Raw genomic sequence first — 15414 nt, forward strand, 5'->3', positions numbered from 1 at the left:
AGGCTTATGTTTACATTTATCAGGTGTGATTAAAAAAACAAATTAACCGGGAGCTTTTTATAGATAGCACGCGATGGGGTGACTTGAACTCTGCAGATCTCAGCAGAATCGCACTAAAAAGAAAGCTAAAGAAAAATTTCCACGATTATTGACCTGTATTTTGCTCAAATAAGAGCTGAAAACTAATGGAGTCTCTGTAAAGACCTGTGGGAAATAAGCTAATGGTTTTATTTAAAACAGGGGTGAGCAGAAACTGGATTTGCAGGGTCCATTTTTTAAAAAAAACCTAGAACCTCAAATTCCGTCAACAGAATCCTGATGTAAGATGTTGGCTGGGAAACAGAACTACCATAATTGCCTGTTACTAGTGCTTGGAATGCCCATTTTAAAAAGGAACTAGGTGTAGTTCGAGTTCGTCCTGTTCAAAAATGAATTCATTCTGGTTCCAGTTAGTTTCTAAAAGTTCAGTCTTGGCAATCTCAACCCCCCTCCCAGCATTCAGATTGTTACAAACTGCTGTGCCAGTTTCAGAAAGTAAATCAGGGACCGCATACAAGTGTATGACAGGCATAATATCAACAGGTGAAGCTTTCACCATAATCGTATTTCCATGCTAAAAAAGGGTTAACCTGTTTCATTTGGGCCATCCACACAAGGTGTCATTTGCTTTATTCCTGTGCTTCTTGCGGCTACTCTCTTCCTCAGGGAAGATACAGGAAATGCCTCACATTCCTGCCTTCTGTTGCTTAGCAACAGTGATTTAGTGACTAAGCATCCTTAGCAAAAGTAGCACCTCCCTAGCTGCCTAATAGGTCTTGGAAGGTTGCCTCCACGCTTTACTTTCTAACTTCCTTTATAGATGACTTATTTATTTATTTATTTGCTTGTTTGTTTTGTTTCTTTGTTTGTTTAAAGTGAAAGCTATGAGTCTGGGGGCCCTGCTGGGGTGCAAGTAAGGAGGAAATGATTGTGAAAATGACCAGAAATTGTTCAAAGGTGAACCTGATTCTCCTTTAGTTCACCCAGCCAAATTCAGAATTTTTTGAGCTTCAAAGCAGTGCCTATTAGACACCTGCTGTACAGCTATTGCCTATCATTGTTCCCTCTGTTTCTAGTGTTCAGGCTGTGAGTGTTAACTGGCTTATGTAGTCAAAATAGCACCACCCATGCCCAGGCAGATGGCCATCCAACCTGTGCTTATAAACCTCCAAGGAAGGAGAGTCCACTGACTCCCAAGGGAGACCATTCCGCTGTTGAGCAGCTCTTACTGTCAGAAAGTTCTCCCTGATATTTAGTTGTAATGTATGTTGTGCATGCAGCCTTAGTTACAGACTCTGTTAAGCTAGGGCATGTAGGGATCAGATGGGATTACCATGAGGAATTATAAAATATACATCAAGCCATCGTGTCCACGATGAAGACATTGTGTTGACTGGGTTTGATATATTGACGATAATTTCTGATTAAATCCCATAAGATTCTACATTCGTGCCTTTTTCATGCCCTTTTCCCTGTGCTGCCCATTGCTCTCTCTTCGCATGTCACATACACAGCAGTTGCTTCGCCAGGCAGGCATCCTGGGCCATAAAGATAGTGGGCAAGTTTCTTTGAAGTAGCTTTCAATATATTAATCTTAGGGTGTTAATCTTAGGGCCAGGAAGCAGATCTCACATTAAGGGGATAATGGCCACTGTCCTCCTGGCCATCCTTCTTATCATGTGTACTGATTGTTTACTACCTCCGGGGTTGCCAGATGCTCTTCTTTGTAGTTCTGTTCTTTGTTTACCCCAGAAATATTTGTGCTTACAGTGGTGCCCTGCAAGACGAATGCCTCGCAAGACGGAAAACTCGCTAGACGAAAGAGTTTTCCGTTTTGGAGGTGCTTCGCAAAACGAATTTCCTGTGGGCTTGCTTCGCAAGACGACAATGTCTTGCGAGTTCCTGTTGGTTTTTTCCCCTCCCCCCTTTTTCTAAGCCGCTAAACCGCTTATCAGCTGATCCGATCAGCAGATAAGCTGCTAAAAACCGCTGATAGCGCTAATAGCGCTAATCTGCTAATCCGTCAATGGGCTTGCTTCGCAAGACGAAAAAACCGCTAGGCGAAGAGAATCACAGAACGGATTCTTTTCGTCTTGCGAGGCACCACTGTAATTAGTTTTAGTAGTTTAACTTTGTCCCCACGTGGGTTTGTGGAAATGCTCAGAAGAAATCTGATTGGTTCTTACGAACATTCTGTAAAAAGTTCTTTTGTAATAAAACGCCCTGGGCCAGGGGCTGCGGAGATCACATGGACAGGCACAGAGAGACACGATTATACGCACCCTTCCCAGAGTCTTGCTGGTTCAAGTCTCTGTGTGTATTCTTATTAATCAGAGTTCAATCCTTCCTTTACTTTGTGAACGCAACAAGGGTACTTACTGAAACAAATAGTAAAGGTAAAGGGACCCCTGACCATTAGGTCCAGTCGTGACCAACTCTGGGGTTGCAGCACTCATCTCGCTTTATTGGCCGAGGGAGCCGGCGTACAGCTTCCGGGTCATGTGGCCAGCATGACTAAGCCACTTCTGGTGAACCAGAGCAGCGCACGGAAACGCCGTTTACCTTCCTGCTGGAGCGGTCCCTATTTATCTACTTGCACTTTGACGTGCTCTTGAACTGCTAGGTTGGCAGGAGCTGGAACCGAGCAACGGGAGCTCACCCCGTCACAGGGATTCGAACCGCCGACCTTCTGATCAGCAAGTCCTAGGCTTTGTGGTTTAACCCACAGCGCCATACATGGACGGAAATGCTGCTCTCTTGATTCCCCCCCCCCCTTCTCAGAATTTTGTGCTGGGTCTCTCTATGCCAAAATATGTTCGAAAATACCTGTGTATTTGCAAAAGCGTGCAAAATTTGTGGCAAAAAAACGTGTACAGGATGCAAAATTGCTTAGAAAAATCTACTTGTTGGGAGAAACGCAGACGATTTCCGCTGAGTCAACTGGGAAAACAAGAGAAACTGAAATGGATTGATTTGCCCACCCTCCAATTAGCACTAAATTTGGTCTGGAAAAACAAAAGCCCTGATCTTAACTGGTGGCAGGGAGCAGAAAGCAACGGTCTAGTCCATTCGTATATTGTGATGGTTGAGATTTTCACAGTGTGGGGGAAAGCAGCCTACAAATATTGGAAATACATTGGTGCCTCGCAAGACGAAAATAATCCGTTCTGTGATTCTCTTCGTCTAGCGGTTTTTTTGTCTTGCGAAGCAAGCCCATTGACGGATTAGCGGATTAGCGCTATTAGCGGCTTTTAGCGGCTTATCTGCTGATCGGATCAGCTGATAAGCGGCTTAGCGGCTTAGAAAAGGGGGGGGAGGGGAAAAAACCACCAGGAACTCGCAAGACATTGTCGTCTTGCGAAGCAAGCCCATAGGAGATTCGTTTTGCAAAGCACCTCCAAAACGGAAAACTCTTTCGTCTAGCGAGTTTTCCGTCTTGCGAGGCATTCGTCTTGCGGGGCACCACTGTAAACCAATAAATTGGGAGTGAGGAGAACCATATGCACTACTCTGAGCGCACTTGGGGAAAAGTAGGGTATAAAGGGAAATGCAATAAATAGATATTGTTCAGCATTATAGTAGGGGGCCTTTCCTGCCTTTGGGCAGCTTGCATTCAATAAATTAATTTAAAAATGATGATGATCATGATAATTAATAATAATTCTCCTTTTACAGGTGGACCTGGAACCAGAAGGGAAAGTGTTTGTAGCAATAACTCTCTCAGGAAGCTTTACTGAAGGTAAGAGGAATACCATTCCCCCCTTTACCTCCGCGTTATATTTTTAGAGCTTACACATAACAAGCCATTAGCCTCTAGTTGCTGCAAGTCAAGAGTCTCCTGTGGCCACTGAGCAGAACGTAAGGATGTCATAATTGCCCGGGGTTCACATAGCTTAAGCATCCTTGTCGGAATAACAGCAGGAGATACCTGGATGGGAGCAAAGATCTCCTTTAACAAGCTCAAGCTACAGAGCGAGTTTGAAGGGCACAACTGAGCCCTGGTGCTTTTTTTTTAATTTTAAAGAGAAGATTCAAAAGGGTGGAACTGAAGATGGAATGTAGATGCACTAGGAAAGGAGAGGGTGCGTAATCCTTTCAGTCCTGCCGTCTCTCATGCCTTGGGGTGGATCTGGGGCCTGGAACAAGTCCTCTGCGAGGAAAATTAAGAACAGTTTGGTCTCTTTTTAAAAAATCATTTTTATTAAGTTTTCCATTTTTTTGAATATTACATCATAACAAATAACATGATTCACAATTCCAAAATTTCCCCATTCCCCTCGGACTTCCCTCAACCTCCTTCTCTGGTTTATATCAAAATAATATCATTTCCTGCATATTTCCTTTTTCACTCCTTTTTAAAAAAATATATTTTAACTTATAAATTATATCATTTTTTGCTAATTGTAAATGATTATTCAAAACCTGCTAATGAGTCCAGTTCTTTGCATTGATTCTTTACGTAGGCCGAAAATGGTTCCCAGTCTTTCTTAAAGGATTTTTTTGTCCTTTATTTCGAAGTCTTTCGGTTTTGCCATTTCGGCGTATTCCCTAAGTTTTTCTTGCCATTCTTCTTTGGTTGGTATTTTATCACTTTTCCACCTTTGTGCCAGTAGCATCCTTGCTGCGGTTGCAGCATACATGAAGAGTTTTTGTTTAGTTTTTGGCAAATCTTGACCTATGGTTTGGTCTCTTTCATTCAGGAATAAAAAGGCAAGTAAAGAGGAGCATGATAAAAGTTTAGATAGTTATGCATAGCAAAGAAGAAGAGTTGGAACCACAGAACTTATTGAGGCTGATCAGCGACAGAGCATTAATAATAATAATTTATTTTTTATACCCCGCCCATCTGCTGGGTTTCCTCAGCCACTCTGGGCGGCTTCCAACAGAACACTAAAATACAAAAAACATTAAAAGCTTCCCTAAACAGGGCTGCCTTCAGATGTCTTCTAAAAGTTTGGTAGTTATTTTTCTCTTTGACATCTGGTGGGAGGGCATTCCACAGGGCGGGCACCACCACCGAGAAGGCCCTCTGCCTGGTTCCCTGTAACTTGGCTTCTCGCTGCGAGGGAACCGCCAGAAGGCCCTCGGCGCTGGACCTCAGTGTCCGGGCAGAACAATGGAGGTGGAGACGCTCCTTCAGGTATACTGGGCCTTTGGGCCATTTAGGGCTTTAGAGGTCAGCACCAACACTTTGAATTGTGCTCAGAAACGTACTGGGAGCCAATGTAGGTCTTTCAAGACTGGTGTTATGTGGTCTTGGTGGCCTCTCCCAGTCACCAGTCTAGCTGCCACATTCTGGATTAGTTGTAGTTTCCGGGTCACCTTCAAAGGTAGCCCCACGTAGAGCGCATTGTAGTAGTCTAAGCGAGAGATAACCAGAGCATGTACCACCCTGATGAGACAGTCTGCGGGCAGGTAGGGTCTCAGCCTGCGTACCAGATGGAGCTGATAAACAGCTGCCCTGGACACAGAATTGACCTGTGCCTCCATGGACAGCTGTGAGTCCAAAATGACTCCCAGGCTGCGCACCTAGTCCTTCAGGGGCACAGTTACCCCATTCAGGACTAGAGAGTCCTCCACACCGGCCCGCCTTCTGTTCCCCCAAAACAGTACTTCTGTCTTGTCAGGATTCAACCTCCATTTGTTAGCCGCCATCCATCCTCCAACCGCCTCCAATTTGATTTGCATGCAGGAGGTCCTAAATTAAATTGCCGGCATCTCTCAAGTAGGCCTGTGTCTGAAACCCTGGAGAGGTGCTGCCAGTCAGTGTAGGCACTATGGAGCTAAATAGACCAATGGCACACAGCTGAGCTCCTTCTCAAAGCCCAGGAAGTGCTTACCGGGCTTTGGGAAGGGGGTAGGAGGTCTCTAGGACGCTGCCAAAGCCTTGTGCCTCCTTCCCCAAGTCGGGCGCCTTGTTTACCTGGCTTAAGCCGGTGCCACAGGGACTGGTGGGGAGGGTGACAAATGTTGGCCTCACACAGGGCAGCATATTACCAAGGTCTGCCCCTTGCAGCACACGAAAGTCAGAAAGGAATGGCTTCACCAGCTTCCCAGAATAGTAGCTGTATTGGGCTGAAAAGATAAACAAATAAAATTCTTTTATTTATCTGGCACCCCATCAAACCCAGTGGGGCTTACATCTCAGTAGGCCTGCACAGGGTTGCAAATTCTCATCTGAGTAAGTTGTGGTGAAAATTGAAGCAGGGTGGTTTTAATTCCGTTAATAATAATAATAATAATAATAATAATAATAATAATAATAATAATAATAATAATTTTTATTTATACCCTGCCCTCCCCAGCCAAGGCTGGGCTCAGGGCGGCTAACAAGCAATAATAAAAACAAGTTGAGTGAATACAACTTAAAAACAAGATTAAAATACAACATTAAAATATTGAAACATCAAAATGCAGGAGGAGAAAGGAAAAAGAAAGAGGGGGAATCAAATTGGCTCCAAGCCAAAGGCCAGGTGGAACAACTCTGTCTTACAGGCCCTGCGGAAAGAAATCCGATCCTGCAGGGCCCTGGTCTCATGAGGCAGAGCGTTCCACCAGGCCGGAGCCATCACTGAAAAGTCCCTGGCTCTGGTTGAGGCTAATCTGACTTCCTTAGGGCCTGGGACCACTAGGGTGTTGCTATTTATGGACCTTGAGGCTCTCCGTGGGGCATACCGGGAGAGGCGGTCCCGTAGGTACGAGAAGACGTTTGTCTAGGCTCTGCCCATTGGCAGTTTGCAGTGCCTGGCTGATGAACCCTAAGGGGGGATGGCTCTCTTGACAGAATTAAGGTTGCCCACTCCTGCTGGAAGCATGCAATATTGGCGATGGCGTGTTTGAACCGTGCTTTGAATGCTCTGAAGCACCCTTGTGCAACATGGAGCCCTTGGGATGTTGAGGGCGGGAGCTGAAGTTCAAAATGTCTGGGGGATGCCAAGTTGCTCTAAAGCACTGAGGTTCCTTGGTGAATTTATAGTGAAGGTGAGATTTGAATGCGGCAGCTAGACTGGTGACTGGGAGCGGCCGCCGAGACCATATAACACCGGTCTTGAAAGACCCACATTGGCTCCCAGTATGTTTCCGAGCACAATTCAAAGTGTTGGTGCCGACCTTTAAAGCCCTAAACGGCCTCGGTCCAGTATATCTGAAGGAGCGTCTCCACCCCCATCGTTCTGCCCGGACACTGAGGTCCAGCTCTGAGGGCCTTCTGGCGGTTCCCTCACTGCGAGAAGCCAAGTTACAGGGAACCTGGCAGAGGGCCTTCTCGGTAGTGGCACCCACCCTGTGGAACGCCCTCCCATCAGATGTCAAAGCGATAAACAACTACCTGACATTCAGAAGACATCTGAAGGCAGCCCTGTTCAGGGAAATATTTAATATGTGACATTTTAGTGTATTTTTCATCTTTGTTGGAAGCCGCCCAGAGTGGCTGGGGAAACCCAGCCAGATGGGCGGGGTACAAATAAATAATAATAATAATAATAATAATAATAATAATAATAATAATTATTATTATTATTATTATTATTATTATTATTATTATTATTATTAAATGAAGATCTTCCCAGAACACACTCCTTTCACTGCCATGCTAATCTAGCCTTTCTCTGTGGCTTAACAGAGCAAATAAGGTTATGTGTGCAGTGGAATATTGACTCAGAGTCTCAGTTTTAAGACAAAAACAAATGGAAGCTGTAGGCAGCACAAGCAGATCAAAGGGAGTAAATTCAGAATTTACTAATGCAATTTTTATGGGGCTGGTTCCTGAATATTTCATGCTCGGCTATATTTGCAGAAGGTGTACCTACCTCTGAAGTGCAGAAAAATCTGTCTGACACGTTGCTTCCAGCCTGAGCAAGTGAGATGTGCTGGGAAATGCTGACAAAGCCCCGAGAAGGGAGATGGGTTGGTGATAAATCATATGTTTTGAGAAGGAGACAGACAATTTTCAGCTCGCCTTGGGTCCTGGAGTGTATCGTTCTTCTCTTCTGCAAACGCAGAGCATGTTATTTTCACCTGTGGCTTTGGGCTGTGGGAAACTTCGGCCACTCGTTCGTTTCCGTTTGCAGAGCTTTCTGCCACTGCTAAAGATATGTAGGTCACATCGGCAACGTACATTTAAAGCACGCGCGTCCCCCCAAAGAATCCTGGGAACTATAGTTTAACCCTCACAGAGCTACAATTCCCAGTAAAATAATTAATGACTGTTACAGTGGCATAAGAGTGCCCTAAATATGTGTTGCAAGTAATCCAGTGCCGAGGGCCTTCTGGCAGTTCCCTCACTGCGAGAAGCCAAGTTACAGGGAGCCAGGCAGAGGGCCTTCTCGGTGGTGGCACCTGCCCTGTGGAAAGCCCTCCCAGCAGATGTCAAAGAGGAAAACAACTACAGTGGTGCCTCGCAAGACGAAAAGAATCCGTTCTGTGATTCTCTTCGTCTAGCGGTTTTTTCGTCTTGCGAAGCAAGCCCATTGAAGGATTAGCGGATTAGCGCTATTAGTGCTATTAGCGCTATTAGTGGCTTTTAGCGGCTTTTAGCGGCTTAGCTGCTGATCGGATCAGCTGATAAGCGGCTTAGCGGCTTAGAAAAAGGGGGGGGGGGAACCCAGCAGGAACTTGCAAGACATTGTCGTCTTGCGAAGCAAGCCCATAGGAAATTCGTTTTGTGAAGCACCTCCAAAACGGAAAACTCTTTCGTCTAGCGGGTTTTCCGTCTTGCGAGGCATTCGTCTTGCGCGGCACCACTGTACCAGACTTTTAGAAGACATCTGAAGACAGCCCTGTTTAGGGAAGCTTCTAATGTTTAATAGATGGTTGTATTTTAATATTGCACAGAGCCAAACACTTCCTCTCCTTAATTTGGCCCAACCTCATCCTTGCAAAAGAGATAGAGGGGAAAAACTGGTGTTATATGCAATGCCTTGCCCAGGAATGCTGAATGACTTCTCTGCCTCCGTAATGACATTTTTGGGTACTCTAAGATGGCAAGCTTTCACAAGCTCAGCTGAAAGTTCCTCTCAAAGAGTCAGTAACTTATATGACCCTCTCTAGTAAGCGCAGACTTTCCCCATTCATTGTCCAAGTGTTACAGCAAGTTATTTAGTTTCTTGTTTTATTTATATCCTGCCTTGCTCCCAGGACAGGACCCAAGGTGGCTCCGGACATAAATTAAAACAGGTGTAAAACACGCAATTAAAAGATAATGGAAAATAAAACACCAGTTAAAGAAGAGAATCTATTTTTTAAAACGACACTGGAAACACTCTCTTTAAAAAAATTCAAAAGCACACTCACAAAAATCCCATTGGCTTGATCCAACAGGCTCTTCTTATATTTTCATGACATTTGAAATTTACACCTTAGCTCAGCTTGCCATTCCAATTTGGAGTTTTCACACACGCAAACAGGGCGGCTGGATTTGCCTGCTCATGCCGCAATAGATCTCAACTTTTTGTCGAGAGACCCTTTTGCTTAATGCTTTTCCTGGGGGAATGAGGCAGTTGTCTGGACAAACCCAAGTGTTTTTACTCTTCTCCATGTTTCTGATAATATGTCTCCTGCCAATGTCAGTGTAGCAGTTCCAAAAAAGAGGCAGGAAGGTTGCTGTGCTGGCAGACATCTGAGGCATCATTGTGTTATGTATTCAGTGGTCGGTGTTGCCTGAGCTTGGGTCTGGACTAAGGATTCTGAGCTCCTGTGTTCTGATTTGTTCCATGATGTCCAATCACAGAACATTTCAGGATTTGGGCCGCTTCCATTGGCCCTTAAACTCTGAGCCATGATTCGCAGCTTGGAAGTTTAGACAGCCAATCACGCTGGGAGTGGGAGTGGTCCAGGCCCTCAGAAATGTATATAAGCAGTTGCTTTGTCCCTGTTGTTCAGTTTTGTACTTCAATCAAGGTTCTTGTGGTTATCACTGTGTCTTGCCTTGTGGGAACCCACCTACACTTCAGTTGTTAGAGATGTTCAGGTATCTTGTGAGAAATAAGGGACTATTACTCCAATAAGCGACTATTACTCTGAAGGGTTGATGCTTTTGAATTGTGATGCTGGAGGAGACTCTTGGGAGTCCCATGGACTGCAAGAAGATTGGGCCTAAACATTTTTAGGGAAGTCAGCCCTGAGTGCTCACTGGAAGGACAGATCGTGAAGCTGAGGCTCCAATACTTTGGCCACCTCATGAGAAGAGAAGACTCCCTGGAGAAGACCCTGATGTTGGGAAAGATGGAGGGCACAAGGAGAAGGGGACAGCAGAGGACGAGATGGTTGGGCAGTGTTCTCGAAGCTACCAACATGAGTTTGACCAAACTGCGGGAGGCAGTGGAAGACAGGAGTGCCTGGCGTGCTCTGGTCCAGGGGGTCACGAAGAGTCGGACATGACTAAATGACAAAACAACAACAACACTCCGATAATCATTGGCCTGGTAGGCTTTGCCAAATGCACTTGTTCTGAATATGAAATGGACTAGGGAGGGAATATTCCTGCTTCCCTTCCTCTGTGTAGGAGTCAAGGTGGGAGAGGGAAGTGATAGAAGCACCCGAGAACCAGAGGAACCTGTGTTGCATCCTAGTTGCCCAAGGGGCGTGTGGAAATCACAGATAATCCATCTAAGGTATCCTGCTGGACCACCTTGGCCTACACCTGCTTAGCAATTTGGCTCCTTTGGGAAAACCCGGATGCTACAGGAAGGAAGAGGAGGGCTGGTGTGAGTCAGGAGGAAACCTCAGCCATTTTCCGATGAAGCATAAAGCCTACTTTGTCGTCGCTGAGGAAAATGGTCAAGCTCTTTGGCTGAAAACCAATGGGTTTGTGTGTGTGTGTGTGTGTGTGTGTGTGCCCTTCAGTTCTGAGACACAGGGAGGCATGTAGGCAGCACTGACATGACGATTTGCTCCATTTTCACGACACGTTGCGGTTTCCACACTATATTTGAGCTTGCACACAATGTCAAAGCCTCTTCTACAACTATCGTGTAATACAGGGGTCAGCAAACTTTTTCAGCAGGGGGCCAGTCCACTGTCCCTCAGACCTTGTGGGGGGCCGGACTATATTCTGAAAAAAAATAAATGAACGAATTCCTATGCCCCATAAATAACCCAGAGATGCATTTTAAAGAAAAGGACACATTCTACTCATGTAAAAACACGCTGATTCCCGGACCATCCACGGGCCAAATTTAGAAGACGATTGGGCTGGATCCAGTCCCCGGGCCTTAGTTTGCCTACCCATGGTGTAATATGATGGAACCGTTGTAGAATATAAGCACAATTTTATTACTCATTTCCATATTATATCTTTCATATTACATTTTTGGCAGTGGCTCCCTGTTTGTGGAATGCGCTCCCTGGGGAGACTCGCCTGGTGCCTTTAGATGCCAGGCGAAAATGTTCCTCTTCAGCTGATTGACATCCAATGGCCTTTTAAAATGTGTTGTAAAAGGGGGCGCATATTGGTTAGCTTTTGTTCCTATATTTATTATGCATTTTGTGTTTTTCATATTACGTCATTTTACGTCGTGATCCACCCTAAGATCTATGGGCATAGGGCGGTATTTAAATAAATAAATAAATAAATAAATAAATAAATTTTGAAACAGATCCCACCCCCCCACCAGAAGGAAATAACATGAAAATGAGCGTTAAACTTGCACCAATATTCCACTAGAATTCCAAAAGAAACCTTTACGTTTTGTGAAAGCTCAAATATAATGTGGAACTTAACAGGCAGAGATATTGGGAGTGGAATGTTGAACAATCTCAGGACTGGGCAAGGCATATGGGTCCCAAGACTTTGCGGAAGTCGGCTGTTAGCCCCAGTGGACCAAAAGCAGGGGTGCAGCTGGAACCAGGCAGGGATCAAGAACTATAGCAGCAATTCAAATTCAGCATCCTTGGCAGAGTTCCCACGTGCAAAAAGACAAGACCTAATAACACAGTTTTGTTTTGTTTTGTTAAAACACACACACCTTGCAATACATTTCCATGTATGTACTGTCAGTCTTCTTATTTTTTGGCAATCACACGTAGCCAAGTAAGATTGTCTTCCATGAACACAGTCTTAACAGGGAGTCTGTAAATGACCAATTCTGGATCCACACATCCTTCCACAGTGGGGACACAGGTTTCCAGGTGGGAGTTGATCACGGTGTGGATTTGCCAAGTGTGCCTTCCTCTTAGTACGTTTCTCCCTTGTGTTCTGAGTTTGAGTGTCTTCAAAGCCCATGACACCTTTGTTTGTTTTTTTTATAAAATTTTTATTGGTTTTACAGAGTTTTTTTAAAAAAACAAACAAACACTTAAAAAGACAAACATACACGTATAGTTTCAAACATATTTTCATAAACCTCTTTTCTTGGACTTCCCCATACCCCCCCTTTCTGCATCCCAATGTCCATAATCTCATAGCAACTCCCAATTGTTACTTTCCAACCTCTGTCATCTTAGTCCTCTTTGTGTTCTGACCTTATATCACTGTACCCCTTTGTTTCTGAAAACCACAACATTTTAACATTCATTAAGTTTATAGTAGTCCTTAAGATAACTTTTAAATTTTCTCCATTCTTCTTCCACCGTCTCTTTTCGTTGGTCACGGATTCTGCCTGTCATCTCGGCCAATGTCATATAGTCCATCACTTTCATCTGCCATTCTTCCAGAGTGGGTAAATCTTGTGTCTTCCAATACTTTGCGATGAGTATTCTTGCTGCTGTTGTAGCGTACATAAAAAAAGTTCTATCCTTCTTTGTCACCAGTTGGCCGACAATGCCCAAGAGAAAGGCCTCTGGTTTTTTAGGAAAAGTACATTTAAGTACCTTTTTCATTTCATTATAGATCGTTTCCCAGAAGGCCTTAATCTTCGGGCATGTCCACCAAAGGTGGTAGAAGGTACCTTCAGTCTCTTTACACTTCCAACATTTGTTATCGGGCAAATGATAGATTTTTGCCAGCTTGACTGGGGTCATGTACCACCTATAAACCATTTTCATAATGTTTTCCTTTAAGGCATTACATGCCGTAAATTTAATGCCGGTGTTCCATAACCATTCCCAGTCAGCTGACATAATGTTATGTCCAACATCCTGTGCCCACTTAATCATAGCCGATTTAACTGTTTCATCCTGTGTACTCCATTTCAGCAACAAGTTATACATTCTAGATAAATTCTTAGTATTGGGTTCTAACAGTTCGGTTTCTAGTTTTGATTTTTCCACCTGGAAACCAATTTTCCTGTCCTGTTTGTAAAATTCCATTATTTGACGATATTGAAACCAATTTTGTACTTTATGTTTCAGTTTCTCATGACTTTGTAGTTTGAACTTATCTCCATCCTGTTCTAAAATTTCCCAATACTTCGGCCATCCGACCTCCATATTGAGTTTCTTCACTGCTTTAGCCTCCACTGGTGACACCCATCTAGGGGTTTTGTTTTCCAATAGATCTTTATATCTTATCCAAACATTAAATAATGCTTTTCTGACAATGTGATTTTTAAAGGCACTGTTAACTTTGTCATACCATAGATATGCATGCCAACCAAAAGCATTATTAAAACCTTCCAGATCCAAAATGTCCGTGTTCTCGAGGAGCATCCATTCTTTCAGCCAGCAGAAAGCTGCTGCCTCATAGTACAATTTTAAGTCCGGCAGGGCAAAACCCCCTCTTTCTTTAGCATCTGTCAATATTTTAAATTTAATTCTGGGCTTTTTGCCCTGCCAGACAAATTTCGAAATGTCTTTCTGCCACCTCTTGAAGCATTCCATCTTGTCAAGAATCTGCAAGGTCTGAAACAAAAATAGCATTCTAGGCAGTACATTCATTTTAATCACTGCGATTCGGCCTAACATTGACAATTTCAAATTTGACCATATTTCTAGATCTTTTTTAATTTCTGACCAACATTTTTCATAATTGTCCTTATACAAATTCACATTTTTAGATGTTAAGTAAACCCCTAGGTATTTCACCTTCACCACTGTCAACCCTGTCTCCTCTTGGAATTTCTCCTTTTCCATATCTGTTAAGTTTTTCCCTAAAACTTTGGTTTTTTGTTTATTCAACTTAAATCCAGCTACCTGGCCAAACTGTTGTATTATTTCTAAAACCGTTTTCGTACTAGTGTTTGGCTCTTGCAAAGTCAATACTAGGTCATCTGCAAACGCTCTTAACTTGTAATGTTTAGCTCCGACCTGCACTCCTTTAACCTGCTGGTCATTTCTTATCATGTTCAGCAACACCTCCAGAACTGAAATAAAAAGTAATGGGGAAATTGGGCACCCCTGTCGTGTTCCTTTTTCTATCTTAAGTTCCTCAGTCACTACATTGTTTACAATCAGTTTAGCTTTTTGTTCGGAATATATTGCAGCCATACCATTCTCAAAACCTTGGCCTACCCCCATCCCATGAAGATTCTTCATCATAAAACTCCAAGAAATATTATCAAAGGCTTTCTCCGCGTCCACAAAGATCAGTACTGCTTTAGTGTTTATATTCACCTCTAACTTTTCCAAAATGTCTATTACATTCCTTACATTGTCTGCTAGGTGTCTTTTAGGGAGAAAGCCTGCTTGGTCCTTATGAATCTTCTCCATCAACACTCTTTTAAATCTTTTTGCCAAAATGTCTGCAAAAATTTTGTAATCCACATTAAGCAATGATATTGGGCGGTAGTTCTTAAGTTGGGTCTTTTCAGTCTCTGACTTTGGTATGAGTGAAATATATGCTTCTTTCCACGATTCAGGTGCCCTTTTTCCCTCAAGGATCTCGTTACAAACTTCTTTTAGTGGTTGAGTCAGCCATTCCTTCAGCAATTTGTAATATCTGGAAGTCAGTCCATCTGGTCCTGGAGATTTGCCCAATTGCATATTCTGAATGGCAGCCTCTATCTCTTGTTCTGAAATTCTCTGGTTCAGATCCATCTTACTTTGATGAGAGATGTTTTGTAGTCCATATTTTTCAAGGAATTTGTCTATATCTTCTTCATTTTGCGGGCCTTGAGTGTAAAGTTTTTTAAAGTAACTCAAAAAGCAATTTCTAATTTCATTGGGTTTAGATATATTTTTTCCATCCACCTCTAGGCTTGTAACTGTATTTAATTTCTGCCTTTTCTTCAGTTGCCATGCCAAAAGTTTGCCACATTTATTTGCTGATTCAAAGGTCTTTTGCTTCATTTGCTTTATCTTCCATTCAATCTCTTGGTTCATCAATTCCATATATTGTGTTTGATATAGCTTGATCTCTCTTAAAATCTCCTGAGACTTTGGTTTTGTTCTTAATTTTCTCTCTCCTTCCTTTATCTTTTCCAAAATCTTTTCTTTTTTCTCATTTTGTTTTTTCCTCTTTATTGAATTTTGTTGAATCAAGAATCCTCTCATCACCGCTTT

At 43.3% G+C, this 15414-nt stretch overlaps 1 protein-coding gene across 1 annotated transcript in view; it reads left to right on the forward strand.

Annotated features, from left to right (window-relative positions):
• PRKCH (protein kinase C eta) overlaps positions 1-15414 on the forward strand; it is a 106889-nt gene that overhangs the window by 29439 nt on the left and 62036 nt on the right. The window contains exon 2 of the mRNA XM_083518322.1: positions 3715-3778. Within this exon, the coding sequence (XP_083374448.1) occupies positions 3715-3778 (64 nt within the window). The remainder of the gene's footprint in view (positions 1-3714; positions 3779-15414) is intronic.

The sequence above is a fragment of the Podarcis liolepis genome (genome assembly GCF_965112155.1).
Source record: "Podarcis liolepis genome assembly, chromosome: 1".
Taxonomy (NCBI): Eukaryota; Metazoa; Chordata; class Lepidosauria; order Squamata; family Lacertidae; genus Podarcis; species Podarcis liolepis.